Source organism: Helicoverpa armigera, chromosome 24, assembly GCF_030705265.1.
Source record: "Helicoverpa armigera isolate CAAS_96S chromosome 24, ASM3070526v1, whole genome shotgun sequence".
Lineage (NCBI taxonomy): Eukaryota > Metazoa > Arthropoda > Insecta > Lepidoptera > Noctuidae > Helicoverpa > Helicoverpa armigera.
In genome coordinates this window covers 8602588-8627050 of record NC_087143.1, presented here as the reverse complement: position 1 = coordinate 8627050, position 24463 = coordinate 8602588, and the positions used below count along the sequence as shown (strand labels likewise).

At 36.1% G+C, this 24463-nt stretch overlaps 1 protein-coding gene across 1 annotated transcript in view; it reads left to right on the top strand.

The window, feature by feature from the left end:
- Nucleotides 1–5025: 5025 nt before the first annotated feature.
- LOC110380673 (NADPH oxidase 5) overlaps nucleotides 5026–24463 on the top strand; it is a 44295-nt gene continuing 24857 nt past the window's right edge. Inside the window, exon 1 of the mRNA XM_064041225.1 lies at nucleotides 5026–5505. Within this exon, the coding sequence (XP_063897295.1) occupies nucleotides 5170–5505 (336 nt within the window). The 5' untranslated portion in view covers nucleotides 5026–5169. The remainder of the gene's footprint in view (nucleotides 5506–24463) is intronic.

The window sequence follows — 24463 nt, the reverse complement described above, 5'->3', positions numbered from 1 at the left end:
CTGAACTTTTGAGGTTTTTAATTTATTTAAATTTTATTAAAATATTTTATTTATTAACTCTAACCGGTTTTCGCAAACAACACGGTAAGGTTTGAACGTCCGGCTAAATCCTTATTGTTAGACAGATAAGTTAAATCATCAATTCAATTTGTCAAACCAGTTTTAATTCTAATTTGAGCCAGCTTAAGGTGGTATATTAGCATAACAAAATATATATTTTTACACTATTTGCTGTTAGATAGACAGCTTTTACCATCGTTTAGTTAACCGTCGTTTTTCTAAACGTTAATCTATTGCTTTGAAATTTGATTGATTATGTACTGTTTAAGTGTGTTTAAAGTATTGTATATTCATGTTTCAAGTTGATGATCATTTAACGTGAACTTATGCTATCAATTATTTAACAAATGAGCGCGATTTTTCATTGAATGATTAATGAATGCCAACTACCTATTATAAAAATAATAATGTCAATTTATATCTGGTTGTTCTCGTTTGGCTAATGGTGAATATTTGCACAGACATAACCAAGTGGCCAAGATTATCCACCAGCAGCTTGCTCTGCAATACAACCTTGTAGACCTTGAGGTACCGTACTACAGGTATGCGCCCGACCCAGTTCTCGAAAAGGACCATATCACGTTGTACTGGGATCGATCTATCATCACTGACAGGACTATTGTAGCCAATAAGCCTGATATTGTGGTGATAGATCGATTAGCGCACCGCGCGATGATAGTCGATGTCGCCGTTCCGCATGACGAGAACCTTGTGAAAGCTGAGAAAGAGAAACAAATAAAGTATCTCGACTTAGCGCACGAGGTTGTCGCCATGTGGAGTGTCGACACGGCTGTTGTTGTGCCGATTGTCGTTACGGCCAATGGTTTAATAGCCAAGAGCCTCGACGAACACCTCAGGAGGCTCTCGTTAGGCGGCTGGATCAAGGGACTGATTCAGAAGGCAGTACTCCTTGATACGGCACGTATTGTGAGGAGGTTTCTGTCTCTGGGACCCTAACCACCGGTACCTTGGACCCTGTGCCCGATATCGGTGGCAACCTATTTTTTATATTTTTAAATGTTTTTTATTTTTATATTTAATATTTAAAAATGTAAATCATATGTTAGAAAATAAATAAATGATAATAAGATGTCAATTTATTATTTCTAGTTCTCAATCGTGCATTACACAATTTAAAAGAAATAAACTGAAAATCTATTCAGCCAAATGTGAGATACATTCATACATACATGGCAAACTGAGAACCTCCTTTTTTGAAGTCATATATTTTCGTTTTTGTATTTTAAGCTCTTATCTAACTCACATAATAAACATCATTATGTATATGGAACCCAATCTATGGTTAAGGTCACGGTGCCATCAGCCCATAGTTTATGACCAACTCAATTAGCATAACGAGATATCATAAAGCACCTGGAACTTCGATAATATTAGTTAAGTCTAATGATTATCGACAAATATCATTCATTATTCATACATTTTAATGGTTCTTCACATAATAACTGCCATTAAAAGTGATAAATAGATATATTTTTTAGACAATATGGTTTTGTTTTTGAGTGAGTGATCATCAACTTCATATTTTAAAATAAAAAATACCTGCTACTCAGCAATTTCTTTCAGCTTCACATTTCACATACCGAGGAAAATAAATTACCGATGTACTAATATAAAACATAACTAGTGCCTTTTCTCCCTGCACCAAATTACGTACATTACTTAGTTAGCTTTAAAGTTTTTGTGAGTGTAAATAATATTTTTTCGTAAATTTTCTGAACTGTCACGATGAGTTAACTCTTCTGTCACAACCTATTTTTTGAATGTGATACTAGACTAAGGGATTGTTCACACCAAACGTATTGTCCGCCGCTGACTGTGAGTATACTCACAGTCGGCCTCAGTGTGAACGTCGACTCAATCTGCAGTACGCGTACTCACCAAGCCGACAATAGGCTATAGCGTACGATGCGCTACATGTGTGAACAAAAGAATACGCTCGTGTAGGTTCACACTAGATGCGTACGCTGAGCGGCCGACTGGCAACACTGGGCAGAGGCACGGCGGTGCGGACGCGGCGGAGCGGCGGTGCGTACGCGGCGGAGCGGCGCTATTCGGCAACTGCGTCCGCGTAGCCAATCCGCGTCCGCCGTGCATAGTCGCGTAGTAAAATAATCGGCCACTGAGAGTCAGCTACAACAGACGACGTAACAGCGTATAGTCGGTTCGGTGTGAACGACAATTTCAATATATATGGAAAAGCAATAAACTGCGTAACGCGCGCTCACAGTCAGCGGCCGACAATACGTTTGGTCTGAACGATGCCTTAATAAAATCTTAAGTTGGCAAGCAGTAAGAGCTTCTGGCTTCCAGGTTTATTGTTTGTAGAACTTTATCACTTTGCCTAAGCTTCAAACTTAGCAACCAAAAGAGGCAAAAAACTTGGCTACCTAGAATCTACCACTTATTTACACTTTCTCTATTCATCGCATTAGAGTAAGCAAGCGTGAGGCTTAGGCAAATCAATTAATGAGTTCTACCTCCTCAACTGTCAGAGTGACAAACATGGCTGACAAATTACGCGCCAAAGCCTCTGTCAAGCGCGCGCATGCGTGAATAACGCGAAACTGGTGACTAGTGATGGGGTGCAGGTTATCGATAAGTATCGATATTATATTCTGGGATATATAATTTATGTTTTAATTATTATTTTTGTCAGTATGACAGACTGTTCAGACATTTGAATTTCAAAAAATATAAAGTTTTGTTTGTGTTGCTATTGATGGGTTTTCTTTGTTTTTGCCATTATTTTTTTAAATGTAGGTAACATAAGTAGATGGGCCGGAACCTACACAAATGTCATGTTTACCTAATGTTTCTAATAAAACATCATTAAGTAAGTATATTCTCAAAATTATTTTGTATGACACAACTGCAACGATTTGAGATTTATATTCCTAAATTAACAGTTTTTATTTATATAGATTATATCGAATCTAAAATTATAAACTGTCGTTGTCAATATTGCTATACAGATTTATAATAGAGATAACATACGAGATCGGCTACCATGATATGGTAGCGTAAAGAGTTCAGTTCAGGTTAAAAAATAAAGCTGTGGTGAGAAATCTGACGATATCGCTTAGAGCAACATATAAAAATAAATATTGGAATAAAACCACATAATATATTTCGTAACATGTATACCTAACATTAGGTATGTAGATCACTTTAACAAACGGAAATATCAAAAATATCTAGAACATGATAAAAAATGTATAAACCGTAGGGAGTGGCGAAACTTTCACTAAATTCGCAAACTTGATTAATTCAAATTTATTGCTCTGACGACTTGCTTGATTAGGGTTCCGTAGCACTGTTAACGATAAAGTAGTTACTGTTTTAAAACCTCAAAGATTTTCAACGTACGATGGCTAAATAAAATTAAACGGTTTTTACTACGTCTACACTATAATTAGGATTATACTTAGATAAAGGAAATAAATACTTTGATCCCATTTTCGGGTAAAAAACAAAACAAAATACATAGGTTGATTTCCATCGGGTTAGTGGCCTTGTAATGAACATGCTAGGTAGGTCAATCGGCTTGCTACCTGCCACGTGGGGGTCTAGCCCCTGAAACCACTTTCCGAGAAAGCTAGGCTATATAATTATGTCATACATCTCCAGACCAATTGACCAGACCTAATTTTATAAAATCTACGGAACCATAAATGTAAAACAAACAGAATAAATTCAATTAGTCCGTCTGCCCACAGTACCCACTCGCTCCGCAATGTATCAATCACGAGACGATTGTACACTCAGCGTCAAAAACAACTGAACAAATCTTCAAAACTACTAAACACCATATCCTTGATAATTCATCTAGTTATTTTGAAGTTTAGGATGCTAAATATTCATTCACTATTTGTTTCAAATCAAAATTAAATAATTTCATAATTTCATTTAGGCCTAGCACTTATAATGAACGTCAAAAATATAAATAAGTTTGATTCTAGTTGCCCATTTGGATTTCCAACAACAAAAACACATTATTGACAAGTTTTAAAAAACAAATATTAAGTTTTCTTGTCTTTCCTTAATTATAGAAAATCACAGCATGTATTCAATTATAATTATACAACAAAAAAACAACATGAAAGTTATTTAAAAACTTTGCAAAAAACAAATAAATTAGCGTTATTGTATTTGTTACAATAATTATTTGTTTAATTTGAAATAAATTAAAACAAAATAATACAATTAATTAAAATTGTTTGTGTTGTTAAGAAATAATCACCCTTTACGTTGTCATACACTTTTGAAAATGTTAATTTGTCCAGCTTTTGTCGCTGACAGTACCAATGAATCGGACAATCGAGTCACTCGATACACTTATATCGATTTCGCAGCTAAGATTAATCGATTGTTGCGAATTAAAATGTTACATAGAAGAACAGGTGTTCATGTAATGAAGGCTATGTTAATTAAGGCTTAGTTTTGATGGCTAAGCCCTCCGGGTATGTGAAGTTATGCTGCCGTTGTCGCGGTCTGGTTTTGGATGGGTGACTAAATTGACAACTTTTTTATAACATTTTTGATTCTTTCTCGGATTCAAGTGCTGAAAAAGTATTTTATGTAATTTCCAACTAATTTCTGCTTTCTATATTGGTAAAAGAATTATCTAATCGGTTCAGTAGAACCAAAGATTACTTCCTTTATAATATTGGTAGTCTCGTAATTAATTAAGCAGACAAGTATTAATTGGGTTTGCTATAAGATAACACTTAATAGTATGTTTTCGAGTCAAAGTGAAGGGAGATGCAGCCGGATGCATGCGGACCACGACTTGCATAACTGCATACGTGTATATTGTTAACACAAATAAAGATAATTCAAAACAATTATTATGTTCTTCACATTTAAAAAAATATTTCTATTATTTTTACTTGTACGATAGAAGGACTTTTGCCACTACAAAAGTGCTACAATAACTCATTTTCCTCATCAGCACAAACAATTAATCACATCACAAACCATTAAAAAATTATCCTACAAAAAAACATTAAAGTGAAAAACCCAAAACAGTGACATAATAAAATAATAATGTGATACAAAAAAATGCCACAGACTCACTAACAAACAGACATGGCGTCCAAGGGCCAACCGCCAGAGATTATCACTGACTTCGAAACCATAGACTTGGATAAAAATTCTGAAGACAATGGCAAGAACGGGCAACTTATGGGCAAGAATGGGCACTATGAAGACAATGGCAAGAACGGGCAACTTATGGTCAAGAATGGGCAATACGAGGGCAATTGCCTCGGAGTACCACGGACGGGGCACAGGCCGTCTATCATGGAGGTGGAATGCGCAAAGGAACGAATGAGGCTAGCTCTTTTGAAGCAATGTTCAGCTATATTGAAGCAAGGAGACCAGAAGTATACGAAGGAAAGCTTGCATAGGACCTTTCAGGATGAGGTAAGTTTTTATTATATATATTTTTAGTAAATTTATTTGCACAACCATATGTTTACCTGCATAGAAAAAGTAGGTATTGGTACTTACATTTTAGACGGATAAATAAATACCTTTTAAAAATTAAGTTTGCTATTTGATAAAGCATCAGTTATATTTATTTTCTATTAAGGTTTAAAAAAAAATATCGACTATCAATAAAATATTGGGAACAACCGTAAATATAAAGTAAACTGACATCAGAGTGTGTTCTCTAAAGTTCAAGCATCTATGACTTAAGCTTCTAACTTCAACTTCCTATTCTCAATTTTTTCTATTACTTAATACAACAAAAGAGCATAATTAATTTCAAATAAAAATAGTAGTCAGACGCTCTAACATCGAACATCCAAATTATATAAGATTTTTTTTTGATTACTCAAGAGTTGTACTCAATCAAGTCGATACTTTCAATGATCGGTAAAAAATAACAACTACAGAAATAAAAGACGAACCTTTGCCACTAACAATCGAATTAAGAGTACACACTGCTAACTTTTAGTCGGCCGACAGTTTTTTTTTGGGCTCATAAATCAGTATGAAGATGAACGAAATTGAAAATGACGTCATTAAAAACATCGGGTATTTAGCTGGTAACAGTTCGACTGAAAACTTTGATTGAATTCACAATTTCCTTAAAAATATATTATTATATTATACATACAGCTATCGGGTCAACTGTCGGCAGACAGTTTTGTCGTCATTCTGCGGGTATTCTCGCCACTAATAATCGAATTAAGGCAGCCGGTCAGTATTGAGTTCAAGTGAGCTAACACCATTAAACTTACCCAACACTATTATACCTTAGCTTTCGATTTTGTTCATCGTATGTAAGTATTTCGCGCAAGGTCACATCACTACAATAGCTACGTGCAGAAGGCCTACTTTTATTTTGTAACTAAAAGGATAGTCACAATTATTATTTTTTTCTTTTTGAGAACCTACAGTGAATTAAGTAGCCTGTAAAGTTACCTTCTCAAGGCCATAAATTGAATAATTCCAGACTGATTTGTCAATAATTACTTCAGAAGGAGAAATATGGAAAAATATAGTGCACATGTTAGACTTTTGTCTACATTATTTACATGATATCTATAAATATGTATATGTGTCAATTCGCGGTAAAAGGTACCTTATGTTTGTTGGCACTCACAACATTATGTTTTTTTAGTCTAAGCAAGATCGTAAAATTTGTATCTCCAAATGACTTAAGCGCCAAAGTCCATAAGGTACCTTTTGTCATGAAATGACACATATTATACCATTTCATGTTATTCCTGGCCGTAGTTAAACTTCTGTGATTCGTCTACCACAAGTCCGTGAGATCATTACACACGAATTAAAAGCTCGTTAAAGTACGAAATTGTGCAGATTTTGCACGCACGCGGCGTGACCTTACAGTGCGCGAGTTTGAAAGCTCCGAGCGACGATCGAGGATCCACTGTTGAGCTATGAAAACAGCGATTTTACATATGTAGTTGATTTATTTTGATCTTCTCTTTAGGTTCTTAGAACAGTTGACTAAGAGTATCAGCACACTAATGATGGTTGTAAAAACTTTTTTTAGAAAATCGTGAATTCAATCAAAGTTTTTAGTTGGCTTGATACTGGCCAAATACCTGACCGTCGTTATGCGCCATTACCATTAATTTACATTATGATTTACGAGCTCGAAAAAACTGTCGGTCGACTAAAAATTTTCAGTGTGCATGAGCTCTAAGTTAAATTGCCGCTAGAGTCACTAAAAGAGTAAATAGTTTACTACATAATAATGTTATGTTCATAGTGTTGGCATTTTTTAAGCAAATAACCGCAAGTCATCAAACATTTGACCGAAGGCTTCCGTGAGACGAGTCAAGTTCACCTTACATAAGCATATACAGTTTACTTAGTAAATTGTGTATTAAAAGTAAATAAAATAATGCTACGTAATGATATTCATATATCGCAGGTGGATTAACTGGAATAGCTGTCGCTAAGATGTACCGCGCAAAGTTAAGTACCAGACACTTTTGATTTATTTTAGTGGTAATGATACTTATATAGAGAGAAGGCCTCTGCCCTGCAGTGGGACTATAAAAAGGCTGTAATAGATACTTATACATAGTTTTTACTCGGGTAAACGAAGTATTTCCAAAAAATACATAGACTTTATAATCGCTTTTCTGTGGCCACACTCACACTCACACAAACATTACACAAATGTACTTGTTACATACATGCGTCATAAAATTTTATTTCAATAGCCCCATCTGGTTTTTTTCGTAATTCTGTGCTTTTAATAAAAACAAATTTATATTTTGTTTCTTTATAACACGATGTACATGCGATTTTAATCTCCACATCCTCGCAATAAAATATATTTATGTTTTTTACAAGTGTTATACAAGCTGTTGATTTGCATCCGTGCCATAGTCAAGGACGTAATTATACTAATGATTCTCAACCCAAATCAACAAAAAAATTGATACGAAAATTTTTGATTTTAATTTTTTTTCGGAAATTTGTCAATGCCAACTACCCGTTTTCAAACTCGGCGCGGGTGTTACTGGCCTCAAAACTGTGCTGCGCCCTCAGACAAACGCAAACACAAAGCATTCGCAACGATCACTCATGAATTTCAGTCATAAAATTGGATTATTTCTGAAATACTATGACATTACAATGACATAAAAAGCAGCGAATATTAACTATTTCCCGTTAACTGTAATTCCAATCGATTATTTACGTATTTTATGTCCTCCTCCTGAAGTATGGCACAAATGCAAATCAACACCTTGTATTAAGTTTGGTAATCAAACTGTTTATTTGCTGTCATGAAAGTGTTTTTTATTGCAATTACGACCTTTCATCGTCTCATTAAGAGTGTTCACTAAGTTTGTTAACAGCAAAGCTTAGTTGGTTTAAATTTCTAAGCTAGTGTGATTGAGATTAACAAAATATTCCGCCATTACTTTCACGTAATAACAAATGTGTTAATTTTATCATAACAATCTTGAAATCAAGTTTGTTTTATTAATTTTTCGCAATAATTATCTGACGTAAACGTACATAAAAAATATTTATTACCTACTTGTTACAGTTCAGCTTTCGCTTTTTGATAAAAGTTGGAAATCATAAAATATACTGTAGTCACCTTTAATTTTTTTTATTGTTAATTAACACTTTCAAAAAACGGGTGAACCTGCGGTAAATAGTTAATCGTCATCATCATCAAATGATTAAATTAAATTCAATAATTTATAGCCTCAAAGATCTCATTCCCAAGTACACAACTAAGTAAATGTTAGCTCGTTTAAGTTATTGCAGGTTTCAGCGCTTACAATGTTTGTACTTAACAATTAGATAAATTGCACCAATTTAGTACCATGTAGCCCGTCTACTATGTACTTAATAAATGACTTCATTTGTGTAGCAATCTATGGGTATTTTCATGAGAATATAACGTTCAACTTGTGTGCTTTGCTTCCCTTGTTCAAGAGACTTCTCAAAGAGGAGAAGGTTCTATTCATCCGGACCTTTTATTTTGGTCTAGCGGGTGGACGAATGAATGTTGGAAATATGATATAGAAACAGTTTGGAACCCTTAGATAAATAAAATTAATGGTTTAAAAAAAACACGCTAGTCATGCATTGTCATCAGAACTCAGAGCGTGTGCAAAATTCATCGTACCTAATCGAAGACCGGGAAGTGGGTCAAACTAAGATTTCAAGATTTTCTTACATTTACTTATAGGCAGTTACAAGTGAAGCTGATATAAAAGCGTGTTAGAATCCGATTCAATGTTATGATTAGGTAGTAAAAACAAATCTATTGAATGAAAATTCGCGGCACTCTGTCATCCCCAACTATCGCAAACCTTCTACAAAAACGATTGCAACACAAAACGTAATGAACTGGCTCACTTGCGCAATGTCATCGATCAGCATACGTCATTATCATATGAATGGCTATTTTGACAAATGGCCGCCGCGCCTGCGCACCGCGTCTGTGTAGTAATATAGATAAATTGTCTGTTTGTTATGTAAAGGGAGAACTTTTATTTGTGCATACAAAGTTTTTTCAGACACTCGACAATAGAAAATTTACAACAAATCTAATAAAGGCAATTTTTTAAGGGATCGTCAATATATCTTATACCTAAGGAAGAATTGCAGCTGCCTTTATATTAGATTTAACTTTTTCCAAAAGCTAACCGACTTCTGAAAACAGTGAAGAGAGAAAATCAAAACTTCCTTCAGCCCATTTATGAACTAGATATTTTTTTCTTCATCCAGCTTTAATATGGATCTCTTGGCCATTGCACCATTTTCATCAGCCTTTTTACCATCCCACTGCTGGGCACAAGCCTCCTTTCTCACCCAAAAACCTTTCATTATTAAAACCTAAAACACAAGCAACGCCGCGGACACGCACAAGTCGGCACAGTAATTGCTTTGGAAAGTGGTCGATGGTATCAGGTGCAATACTTCATCAGCTAACGGCTGCTGTCGGCTGCCAGCTACTGCTAAACTGACTGCTTGAGTAATGTGCCCTGAAGACATATTCGTGTGAGCGAAGAATTGCGAAGAATTTTACGATGTTTAGATTAGACTGGCTCGTTGATGTCTTCTGATTAGACCTATTGCTATGCACGAACTAAGAAGCCGGGAGATTGGTGATTAATGCAGGATCTCTTTACGGGAGGATTGCCACCCCTTTGTTCGATTGGTTTAAACTAACCCCTAACGGTTATTTGGAACCCCGAATTTCACGCACGTTGTTGGTAGAATAAACTGTTGGCCGATAGGTGATGCGATAGTTGGCTTTATTTTGAAGGTTATCGTAAATCCAATCAAACATATTAATAGCAAATGGCAAAAAAAAATTATAAAAGATAGTTCTCGAAATCTAATTCTCATATTAATAAGTCTCGGGGTTTTATTTGCAAACGTATCCAAACAGACCAAAGCTTACCTATATCGATATATGTATCTATGTAGAATACAACATTCGATATCCTAAGACGTATGATAGTGAGAAACCTTCAGGTTTATCGCGATATGTGTACTGAGTTTAACTCTGTCACGACTGGATATAGGCATGGCTACATTCACCATATTACCCATATCAAATAGGACTTATCCTTATTCCACAATAATATAATCCCACCAAAAACATTAAATGTAAAAAAAAAGCCAAGCCTCTACGCAATTCTTCCACCGTAAAAAGTAGTGAGATCGCATAGAAGCCAAGTCCTGTTCAACTTTATTTGTAATAATAAATTAATATTTTGTGACTATATCAATAGTTTTGTTCACATTCCAAGAATATTGACTTGGCCATGAGCACAATAAACTATAAATATATATAATACAGCATATCTGGAAGAGGTGAAAGTCAAACATGAAGTTTAATATCAAAGAATTAAATACTTTTAGTTTATTGTTATTAAATGACCGACAGTCAGAATCATCCAACATCAATGAACTGCACATGTACTATGGCGCATGTTTAGTCTATCGTGATCTCAAATTCCAATCAGTCCAATCGTAAAATCATGTCCATATATAAATTTATCAATCCAACGGTATTTACACGGGGGTACACAAGGAGCGACTTTTAACTTGTGCTCATGGCCAAGACAATATTATTGAAATGTGAACAAAACTATTGATATAGTCACAAAATATTAATTTATTATTACAAATAAAGTTGAACAGGACTTGGCTTCTATGCGATCTCACTACTTTTTACGGTGGAAGAATTGCGTAGAGGCTTGGCTTTTTTTTTACATTTAATGTTTTTGGTGGGATCTAATTTATTTTTTGTAGGTCTCTTTCTTTTTTAAGTATATAACAAATTAAATTTGCTTACATGCAACTTACTAAATATATTACAAACTAAATATGTACACCTAAAGTAGCACGAAAAATGCATTTTTTTTAAAATAAAGTAAAAACTTTTCGAAATCGTCGAATTTTCGAATCGAATATCTTTTAGAATCAAATGGGTTTATTTCAGAGATAGATGGCACTATCACATGAAATTATTATTTTTTTTTTTTAAGTACTACTTATACTGAGCTATGTAACGAAACCATAGCGCGATTTAGACCAGGACAACGCCATCTATGAGCGAGCATGGAGTATTTATCGCACTGCATTTATATAAAAGATTTTATCATTATTCATTTCATTTAACCTAGCTTTTTTATTCATATGTATTTAATTCATATTTAATACATAATAACAATATACCACACTATGTAACAATAAAACAAATAGTAACATTTTGTACATAAATAAATAACAAAGTTATCAATGCAGTCAAAATTCATACACAATGTTCTTGAAAAACCGCAAATATAAATTTGTTTCCTATTTTTTTATTAATTTTTAAGGTTTTTATAATTTTCCCTTTATATGTAGCTAATAACCTGTCTTGGTGCCAAATTTGAAGGTTCTCAGTTTGCTAGAAGTACCTTAGACTTTTGATGATCGGTCAGTGAGTGAGTCAGTGACAAAATGGTGTAACTTTGATCGCTCATAACTCGTAAACTATTTATTCAAATGTCTTGTAATTTTGAGACTGAGCTTGTTCTAATACTTACTCTTGGTAATCGAAAATCTAAACTCCTAGCTTTGTTCACATGGAAGATACAGGGGGCTGAAATAGCCGCGAAACGCTTCGAGAAAAGATGGTACGGCCGTGCCCGCTTTGCTCGAGTCTTGGCTGGGGCACTGCCGTGCCCTCAGATATAGCATCATGAGCCTGGTCATGATGTTGAGTGGTTCTTTCAGTCTGGACACAGTTAAGTTTGTGCTAGTATTTTACATGGAGCGACTGCCTAACTGACCTCCTCAATGCAGTTACTCAAGCAACCCGATAGAGTATTTTGTATCTGTTTAATTTTGACTTGAGAAATGAGACAAAGAGGAATACATATTTCCACAGGGAACTTCGCAAATGTCCTAGATTTACACACGATAACATGGTCACGCTACTTAGGACAACATAAGTTGTATTACCCATAGAATACAAGAAAACTAAACGTTAAATCTTATCTGTAGTTGTACATAAATGTCATTCAACCTTCACTGGTGATGGCTAGCTCCCTCCTAGAGATTGCAGCCAATGGAGTGACCGCGCGTAATTAATTGACCAATCACAGGTCGACAGCTGACAGGGCAGGTCAACTGCCTACATGATATACTTTAACCTCAGCTTGTCGTTGTAAAGTGTAGGACAGGACAATAAAATGCTGCACTCTTAAACACATAAGATACCTGTGTAATTTAATTCAAAGACATGCAAGCCTGCTTTCCGAAACCAATCTGAATTAAAGTCCTGACTTAGTGTTACCAACATCATCGTCAGTCCTTTTCATCGTTCCACTGCTGGGCACAGGCTTCCTCTTACACAAGAAGGATTGGAGAAGAAAAATAAAAGGGGGATTGATTGTACCTGTTTAAATACTTACATTTTTGAAATCACCCAGATATAATTTTATTATTTATTTATTTATTTTATTTATTTATCGGCAAAAATATTTTCCAAGATATATAACAATCAAACTACTTTAACTTCATTATATTTCAGCCACAAAGTACTCAACAAGCCTGTATGACATTGAATGTTCATAATAAACTTGACATATGACTTACAGGCTCTAATACCTAAGATCCTGACCTTCCACCATGGCCCACGATCTACATACGTTGCCTTCACAAAGCCTAGAAGGTGCCTGATGACGTCATACAGACAATTACTAGAGACAATTGCTATCCCTTCACATGTGTCGACCTTGCGTTCACATTTATGATACGATTGGTCACAAGCGTAGCGCAAGTTGTGTGTAGTTCAGCTAGATGAAATTGTAACGACCAATCAGAGAAACGGATTTTTTTTTCTTAGAATTATTGCGAAAGAATTGGGTGGTTTTGATTTAGGTATTGAAAGGTATCGTTTGCGTAAGTTAGTAGAAAGGAGGATAAAACTAAATATTTTTATGCATACTAATCGATTTAATTAATACATAACACACTTTAATCCCTGATAAAGTGCATTGTATAACAGCAAACATCATCTTTAAAAACAGCCGTTTATTCACAAGACCCCGTCTTTCAAGTCAAGAAAATGGTACAAATTTATAGATACGTAATTAACTGATTCCTGAACAAAATGTCATTAAAACTTAAAAAAAGGACCTGGAATTTTAGTTCAGAGCTCCAAATACAAAAATAGGCTCAACAACTCTCACTTGGCTTAACTAACATAAAACACTTACTACACCTAAACACAGATGTAAATGAGCGGTGATATATAGCCGACAGGCTGCAGACTTATGATAAAACTCCGCAGTGTTTACACAGCGGAATAGTTGGCCAATCTCGCTGTCCTGATAGATCAGTCTAAATTACTGGAGTGGACCTGTGAGGTACTAGCGGTTCTCGTTCTAATGTCACGTTCGTTGGTTTGAAAGTATCTCGTTAAAGGTTGTCATCAAAAAGAAGATCTACGGTACATGAGTATGGGAACTAAACCCCACTACGTTGCCCCGGCAAGATTAAGTGTATTATCTTGAATGAGCTTTTAAGATATTAACAACACTGTACGTAGGTACGTAAGATATTAACAAATGACTGTTTCCTCTGATCGCAAAGAAGCGTAAAGTAGCATGGCCTAAGAGTTTCATGATTCAGAAGGCAATACTCCTTGAAACGACGCGAATCGTGAAGAGATTTCTGTTTCGGGAGCCTTATAACCACAGATACCTATTACCCTGTGCCCGATATCCGTGGCCACCTATTTTTTAGCTATCTCGAACTCACCTCACACTCGCCCTGGAAGTCGACAACTCATAGTAATATAATTATAATTTAGTGTTCACTTACCGTCTGTCCGGTGGATAACCAAGCCTATTAACTAAGGCAGACCCAATAACTCTTCATGCGCATTATTATTAAATAAATTCTGACGATTACATACACGCTTACACACGCATACATAACCATTTAAGTTTTGCAATGACATGAATTTTAACGAAACTAATGAAGATTGGAATTGTACCTAAAGTAGATTTATTTAAATGTTCTGTTATTAAAAAAATACCATCTATTTCCCGTAGTTTCCCCAGCGTTCTAAGGGAACTTCGCACACATAGATAAAAAGTAGCCTTAGTGAATCTGGCCAATTTCTCCCTATGACAGTACCGAAGCTTTTGCTTCCTCGTCAAAGGCTGTTTGATCCACGAGTCCCATTTCAAAGTGACTAAACCCAGTATATGGGGTTAGTATATACCCAGTAGCTCCCTTATAAACTGGTTCAAGTATATCAGTTAGCCGCGGCCAGTGATTTATAGCCGAGCTTATTACGAGCACTACTTAAGGTAACTTGTCCGTTGTTAGTTGGCGCTTATCAGCCGTGATCTATATCGATCGTTAACTGCCGATCAATGATCTATATACATAATCAGCCAATTAACGGGATCAAAAATGTAAGTAGCAGAGTTAGACATCCTTGCTAAAAAAATTGTTTGAAAATCAAATCGTGGTGTTGAAAACCCATGTACTATCGTAATCAAACCATTAAGTATGTATATCTTGGGTACGGCTATTAGAAGGCAAATATTGTGACAAAAGTAAGTTGAGTCCTCTTTGACTATTCTCCAGCTGCGTGCAATGGTCATGCTTTCGTAAAACCAGAGGCTTTTATTTAAAAGTTATACAATAAATAGGATTTTAATGTTTGAAAGTGTGCCAGTAAGAAGTATCAAATGTCTAACATTGGACAATTAAGTATCCCATATTCAAAAGTCATACAATATGCATGGATTCATAAAACTCCGCAAGCTCATATAGGGCCGTTTGCAATCAAATCCTTTCCACCTTTTTATTTTTGGATAGGTATCTCCCTGATACTTGCCACAAAAGTAAAAAGATTAATTTTGTACAAAATATTTTGGCAAACTACACATTTAACTACACTTGTTCTCCGCAGTAATTAGTACTCGTATCTCAATTAATCCGTCACTCGCTAACATCGTGACTGTTCTCAGATAAATCACTCCAAGCTTATTGGTAATCTCGTTAAATTACTCAACAGCATGTCGGCCAACCTTCACTATTACTTAAATTAATAAATTTAATTTGTATTGAAGTAATGGACATTAATATAAACAAGCCTTGGAGCCGCGAATAATCCGCGTTGTGTAAAAGTGCGACATGAAATAGATGTGTCATTCGGACTGTCAGTTTGACAAATGAGTACGTATTGTAATTAAGCATAACTTTCCATTAGTTTCAATGTAAAATACTGAAACAGGGTCTTAGTACATACGGACTATTTGTTTTTAAAGTGAGAATATTTTAATAGCATAATTAAAGAAGCGATACCATTTGTTAACTGTCAAAAAGTTATCCGAAAAGAATTTTAGCAATAAAATTAAAACCCGAGTAAAAAAATACTCCAAGAGTGAATGTAGATTTGTATCTCAAGATACGTTTTTAATGTTTCGAGATTAACTACCGACAAAACATGGGTAAAATTTTGATAAGATGCCGACCAAATATACGTGGAAAGTTACTGTTTTACTTACTAGTAAGTATGTGGCAGTTTCAACTGTTTACAGTACTAAAAATTAATTCATATGACAACACCCACACTCGCGCTGTCATTGAAGCAACTTTTACACCGCCTCGTGTTGTGCTCATAATAATTATAAATGTGCGGCCCCGAAATAATCGTAATGCAATCGAAAGTAGATCGATAAACTGTATCGATTTAAATCGAGAATCGTTCGTAATGTGTGACTAATGTGACGGCTAAGGTGCGGTCTCGGAGCGTTATGTTTCGTTAATTAATACTGACTTGCTTATCGTTTTTATTAATCTAATTAAGAATTATATTGTAGGTGTTTGTGTTTCTGATGCGTTAATGCATGGTTGTAATTAGATTAATAAAGGCAAGAAGGTTAAAAACTTTTTATTCTTAAAAGATTGTTAATTAAAGAAAGATAAATCATTAGTTGATGATATAATATAAAAATAATCATCATATGACTTATGTATATCAAAAAAAAAAAAAACTTTAGAGTCTTATTTATTTTAAAAACAATATACCTAACTAAAATATTTATGGCCTTACTACAAAAACTTAAATGTCTGTTTTACACTTGTCAAAAAAAATTGTGGATGCGAAATGAACCATATGTTAACGTCATAATTTGACATTTTTTTAGACAAACCTTAAAAAGACGTTTAAGTTTTTGTGGTAAGACGGTTAAAATCTTAAGTAAAAATTAAACACCTACTTATCTGATAAAAAAAAAACAGAATTCAGCACCAGCTCCTTTTTCGGGACATCGATTAAAAACTCAACTGATTACCTATTTACTCGTACATGAGAACCACACCTTAAGATCAGAGCAATCGACGAGATCTGCCGACCATTAATGCAGAGATCGTTTTAATTAGAAAACATATCGATATGTAATTACATAAGTAATGAGTGCTGCACTACATATTCGCGCACAGAAGGTCAAGCTTGTATTGAAATTATTTCAGTGTAACTTTATTACACGACTGTTTGTTTCTTTTGTTGTTCAAGACGGTCTATTTCGAAATTTAATAATAATTTTTGCAATAAAAAATTGATAGAATTTATATCTCCGAATAAAAGCAGATATCAATATTAATGATCATTTGAGTAAAATAGCAGGTTTAAAACCTGAGGCAACGGACGAACTTTTGGAGGTGATGTTAACAATGGACTTTAATGAAAACATAAATAATCAGCCGCAGGGTGGAAATTGAACCTCCATAAGGAATTTGCAAGCCTTCCAAGTTAAATGCAAAAAAATTGGTCCTTCTATCGGCACCTATGCGCTGGCCCTACGAATTACGACATTAAAGTCGTCGGCTTATGTTAATGCGGCGCACATTAGATAGCTGTTTACACTTATGATGTGGGCCGAGGTGCGTGTGCGCACTCAACTCGGTACGAATTAAGATATTAGAATAAAATGACGATGGATTCGAATCGACGGTTAGTGATGATAATTTTATTTGTAACTTAAGACTTAAGATATTCTATAAATGTTTTTAGATCATTTTAACCTTCTTTAGATTCATTCTGAGATCATTTCTCAGATTTAGTCACCTTTCTAGCCTGGTAAATAGTGTCAGAGTTTCTCAATAATCCGCCTAACGTCCTCTGATTTAACAATGACTGATACTGAGAAGCATTCAGGTCTCATCTATCTTTACGTGACCTCCGAGGTACATTACGTTAAAAGTTTCCAAAATTCACAAAGTGATTTTGGACCGAAGCTATTGAATAAAAACTCCTAAATCAAGAACGCAGCTCATGTAATTATAATAATATAATAATAAGCCCCGCAGGGCATCTGAGGCGGATGACGGGGAGTAGCGACCCCGCGGGGCTCTACTATCCCCCATCTCCGGCTTGCCGGAGTGAAGCATGACGGGGGATAGGTCTCCCGCCTCTTGGCTTGCCTTCACCGGCCGGTCAGAGTGGAGTCGCTAGAGCAAGGTTAGTCCTGCTCGGAGGGTAGATGCCTCGTGGTAAGTGGCGAGTGGGCCGGTGATGCTGGACCCACAGGGAGCGCGTGATCTGCGTTTAAAGTCCGCCGAGGTATCCTCACCCTTCTCAGCCGCTCATGTCCCTGTTGCCCTCTTGTTGCTTTTCAGTGACTGATTCCCGGGGGCCCAGTAAGTGAGTTGGCGAGTCTCCACCTGCCATTTTAACATGTATTTCATACATTGTCATCGGCAGGTGCCATAGTTCCCGTAGTTTCCCCATTCCTAGTCCATTAGCATCCCATCACAATAGCCCAAGTAGTTTTTATCCATAGTTAGCAATAGTTTAGCACAAAATCGGGGATTGTCCTTGGGTACATTTCTATAGTGTATACAGGGGTAATCGTCGGTTTTGTGTCACCATTTCATTAAAGTTGTCTCAAAAGGGCGTGTTGGCTTCGGCCCCACGTTCGCCTCCCAAAAATCCGGGACTTTATAGTCCCGTGGTCGGAAAGAGACATACAAATAATAATAATAAAAAAATTATTTATCCACAGTTACATACAATTTGTTTGCCTTAAAATTAGGTAAGGTACATTTGTTAGGTGTAACTATATTATAGTAGCAGACATTGCTTTCTTGGATCGGCGGTCCCCAAACTAGGCTAGGCCTGTATCTTGGGAGCCCGAGTTGCGGTTACATGAGTATTTTTGTCGTGTGCGGTATATACGTGGACAAAGATAGAATATAAAAAATTTAAACAAAAGTAAAAAAAAACTTAAAAAAAAAAAATTGATTTACGACTTACCATTTACCATTACCATTAAGATTTACCATTTAACGACCTATATTTTACTTTTTAAGGGCTACTTGGGAAAACTCTTCTACTTTCCCCCTTCCCAAAGTAATTTTTACATCAACAGATTAAAGAGCTTTGACTTTGACTTAGATTAATCTCATACTTTAACAGTAACCTGTCAGCAAAGTAACCTGTGTAAGGTAACAGGTGACCATCTGTCATTGTGACTGCTGGTGTTAGTTAATAGCGGTGCCAAGTGGAACAGCACTCATTATGTTCTGAGGGACGACACGATCAAATATTTGTCTATCACTTGTCGTGGGTGTCGCCTATGTGGGCTTTAGGAGGCTGATTAATTTGAAATGACATGGCTTCTAGAAAGTACGGGTGGCTAGGATGGGAGGAAAAAAATACATGCTTCTTAACCGACATCGAAAACTGAAAGAGATAAGAAACTCTGTTGAGCAGTGTGTAAGTATTTTTACAATTTCTATAATTACTGGTTTTGCGAAAGTATGGATGGACCAACTAAAACCTTTTTCTACCGTTGAAAATCTCATACAATTGCAACTAGTAATACATTTTAGTTAATCGCGAGCGTACGAGGACAGGCTGATTTGGATGTATGTAACTCAATAATAGTTATTATGAGGAAATGAAAAGTCACCTAAAAGCTCTTCAGTACAATGTCTTCTTAGATCCTTCGTCTGCAAACATTTACCTTCTTCCATATTTTTTATCGACTCACAGATTATCTCCCCCTTATTAAACCTAGGACTAGCCTTTAGTGTTGGAGCGGGAAGCGATTAGTAATTCGTTGTAATCGATTAGGTATATCTGGATCGATTAGCGGCCATCTTTGCGTCGGCTAATGGCTCCACAGCGGGATATGGTTATCATGGCCACTAACTGGCTATCTTATAAATATTTTAAACGTTTGGATTTAAACTGGGATAAAAAGGGGATTTTATACAGGGCTGCGTAAGATTATTTGACGTAGGTACACTAAAAATACTTCAAACAATTAATTTAATATTTTCTTTGGAGTTAAAACGAGTCATCTTGCTTAGCTTAGGTATAGCCCGTTTTCGATTACGTTTGTCGGTGGCATACCTATCTATTAAACGAGTAGATAAATCTCTTAATAAGGGAATCAAAAACTGGCCACTTGGAGATGAGATTGACTGCCACACCTACCCGAAATTTAGTCGGATTGACTTTATTATTTTGACCATGGCAAAGGTCTCCGAGCCCTACAAACAACTTACGAACCATCATTAATATTTCCCCACACGATATTTAGCAACAGATAAATAAATAAATACTCAATTATTCGATAACGATCGAATCGATTAGAGTTCAAAACATTAAAGTATCGAGTGGCAATCGATCATAAGTTCGTGACTCGCTCGAGATAATTATATCACTCGGTGCTCCGATATGATCGATTGGTTGTCTGGATCGATATGATGGGTTCGACCGCGGAGTGCGGTTGTGTGTCAATTCGGAATCTTATTCGGCTACCGGTTGTGTTCGAGTTTTTTGTTAACATTGATGGATTATTGAAAGTATGGAAGTAAAGTTTTTTTGATGTTGTGCGTGTACATTTTTTTAGATTATCATCTTGAAAGAATGGGAAAGTGATAATTTTTTCATGCTAGCTAGTAGCAAAGCTTTCGTTCATCGACAGAATTGAGCGACCTTTCATAAAGTAAGGAACGATTTAATGCCTATAGATCTAGCTTATTGCCGTACCAACATACAAATACAAAATATAGCTTTCTGTATAGCAGCAGCCTTTACGACAAGACCAAACATCATATTAAGCAGCAGCAAAAAACAAATGCAAATGCACAAACACCCACAACACATGTAGAACATGCACATTTGCACAATGCGCCACCCACTGTTGGCTAAGTGTCCCCCTCACATACCGCGCACACCGACCACTTTTTCATCTAAAATGGATGCCAATTACGCGACCATATACAAAACGCGGGCGACTTTTTGTCGCTCGTCTAAAAAGGCACTAATTATGGTTTCCGGTTAGACAGGGGGAATGTGAGGCGTGCGGCAAAAAAGTCGCCGAGGTGTGCGCGAAACGCGAAGCGTCGCGCGTCTGTGTCGTGTAGGGCTGTCGCAGATGATCTATGATTGTAGGATATGAAAATTGAGTCTAATTTCAAAGCCTAAACCTTCGTACCTAAGGAAATGGTCACTACTTGATTAAGCTTTATAAGGTTAACCTAAGAAGTTTTTAGGGTTGTAACTTACCAGACTTGTATATAAAGCTTCTAGTTAAGCGTGACTTAGCTTATTCATCTTTACCTAGGCCGGCCTTTTTAGTTTTCTGTCCTATTGATGTCGGTAAGTCTGGACACCATCCTCAAAATAGTTGAGAAAAGGCTAGACAGATAATTATAATGAATGTCGCACCTAGGTTTTACATTTTTGCTAGTCTCTTTTCTCTCTTTATAAGAAGAAGCCTTTTTACTAAATTACCTAGTTGTTAATTTTCTTCATTTTCCTCTCTCTTACCAGCCCTAAGCTATCTTGTATCTCTCAGACATTAGCAGCATCGTCACGTCCCCGGCTCGCTCAACAAGGACTAATGAATATCTTCATTGCGGAACACATGTACCGAATTACCGATACACTAACTTATGATACGATAACGGTAACGTTTTAACCGTAAATCATATCTATCAACGAAGTTGTTTCATATTAGAGTCATTCATCTTTAGTTCTTTTTACCGAGTGGTAAAGTAGGTAGTAAGACTGTTGGAGGTTTATTAGCTTCTGTAACAGTACCTACTTAAAGAAAACAGAAAAAATTCTTTACTATTAGATATGTTAATGCAAAAATGAATCTGTCGGTCTTTCTGGATTTCACGCCAAAATAACACATATATTCTAGAGCCTGAGAAAAAACATGTTACTTTTTATCTGCGTGCGGAAAGTATTTAGTGAAACCACGGGGAACAGCTAGTAATAAAGTTTTTAACAGTACAGTCTAGTATTACCCAACACGGCCAATCAATGTAATAAAAATGTATTCTGTGTAGATTTTCTAGTTTTAATTGACACGCACATGTGGTCAAGATCAAATTGATTTGACAGACGTCAGACGAAGTTACTTCATCAACTATAATGATGGTCGTAAAAATGTTACCGAATTATACCGATTTCTTTAACTACGAGAAAGCTCTGAGCAAGTTTTAATAAAGCGCTAAGCTTGTAGGCCCCAATTTCATCGACGACATAAACGTCTGCTTTTCGTAACAACTATCTATTTAATTTAAAAATTGACAGTTGCGGTTGTTTTAAGAAATCTGACGTTTATATTGTCGGCGACTTTAGTCCTTAGTACAAGTAACCTCGCGATATTTTCCATTACCTATCGTACACGTAAGTTCGAAAACACCATGAAAGAGTAACATAGGCTGCCCAGAACCTTTTGGTTCACCCCAGCTGTAACACGAAATAATAACAGCTCAAAGAGGAATACTACTTTATTCCTACAAGTAGGTTCTACGTAAGTGTATCCTGTATGTTAATTCCTCAGTATTTACATAGACAGGTCTCCTATTACACCTGTCCGTATTAGCACTAATTGCAGACAACACGCTGCATATAGACGCATCTGATTGCGATATTCACGGGAACAACTATTTAGAGTTTTTGTTGAGCAGTCGGTGCGTGAGAGGCTGTCGTGTGTTGTAACGGGGTGTGCTGTGTTTATGTAAATGTATGGGTAAAGAAGATGTGCTTTCAAGTTGATGGTTTGTAATGAAAGTACGAGAGACGTGGAGAAGATATGAGAATTGTGTTTTATCTAAGAAAAATAAATATTTACAAGGTGCAGTTGACAAAATCAAGTCAAATTCAGAGGGATTCAGGTCCTTTTCTTTCAGGTTGATAAATAAAATAGGGCTTAGGGCATGATTTATAAAAAAAATATCATCTCCCAAAAACCAGATATGTAGGTACTGTCACAAAAAAAAATACGTGTGGGACTCGGGGACTGCCGCGGTAAAGCTATTGCATAGCATTCTGTATTGTATTCGTCCGATTTCGGAGCAGCTCGTCTCGATTCGGGCGAGTTCCGTAAAGTCGTACAATACGTCTAATCGCACGACACACAGCGCCGTGTCGAAGACTGCCGAACTGACACGACGTTAGACGATGCACGGCCTTCAAGCCACACCTCCGTGCCCGTCGGAGTGGGGAGCGTGAGGTTTTTTCGTTACGGAATTTCTGGATTTGGTCCCCGCGCTCAAGGCCTGCGATAGAAGCTATGCAATAGCTTAAAAAAAACACATGTGAAAACCTTACATACTCACATATTCTTTTCTTTTAGTTAAAACTAATACCTATAACAAGTAATCAATCAATCAATCAATCAATCATTTATTTTTATTTTCTCATCATCAAGTACAAGAATATCATAGTACACGTTTCATTGGATATAGAGACTGGTGTCTGTGGTAGGTTGATCCTGTATTACAGAACACCAGGCTTACCCTCCGCCGGAACAAATCTTAAACTATGAGTTATAACTAAAACATGGGATGATGTTTCATTGAACCACTGAGAATTTTCAAAATTGCAAATACGTACTAATAACCCGTTATTATCGAACTGGTGTCACGTAGAGATAATTTGTAGTGTCAGTAATTGTACCGATTGGCACTTCATGTATTTACCGATTGCCGCAGGATGCGTGCTCATCGCTATTTTGTACCATTTATTGAATTCATGTGGGTCTTTAAGTGTTACTACATAGGTCTTGGAACATAATTATAAAAATACTAGATTCTTTCGAGTTTTGCCAGTTTCATGAGAGCGTTACAACATCCTGCATTTGGATAAAGCAATGGGATAAAGCCTCACTGTATGCCAAATTTCATCTCAACCGGTTCAGCCGTTTTAACAAACATACCAAAGGCATTCGCTACTAGTAAGAATTCGTACTAGCTCCAGTTTTCGGTCGCCACCAGCCCGATGCGATCAACCGCAACATCCACATACGTAGGTAGGACTTGTTCACTCACATAATTAACGTCACGCGCTCACCACTGTGCTGTCGCTTAAACACACGTGTGTCGCAGTGAGCTGGCAGCTAACATGCTCTCGTTGCCTTATACAGCCAAATAGATTAAGTAGGCTTCGGGCTTTAATAAAGGGAAATAATAAATTCAAACTTGCTGGTTAAAGGTATGATGTTGGGTGAGCATACTAACAGGATATGGTACTTATATGGTTCACTAAAATTAAGTGGTCCTACAGATGATCTTAGCCTAACTTATTTATTGCTTAAAAATGCAGGTAGCAATTAACAGTATCTATCTACTTATCAAAAGAAGAAATTAATTGGAGAACAAGCTGATGACCTGGACTGCGTCGAAGCGTAAAATTAGATAACAATTATTTTCCCTTATTAGGTAACTTCTTGTTTTATTGTTTAAAACTAAATAAAACATCATCTAAATTTTCCAAAACTACTTCAAAATATTTGATAACTGAGATTTAAAAGAAAAAATCGATTATGCCAAATCCTCCAAAACTACTTTTTAAAAAGCTGCTCTACAAAAATAAACA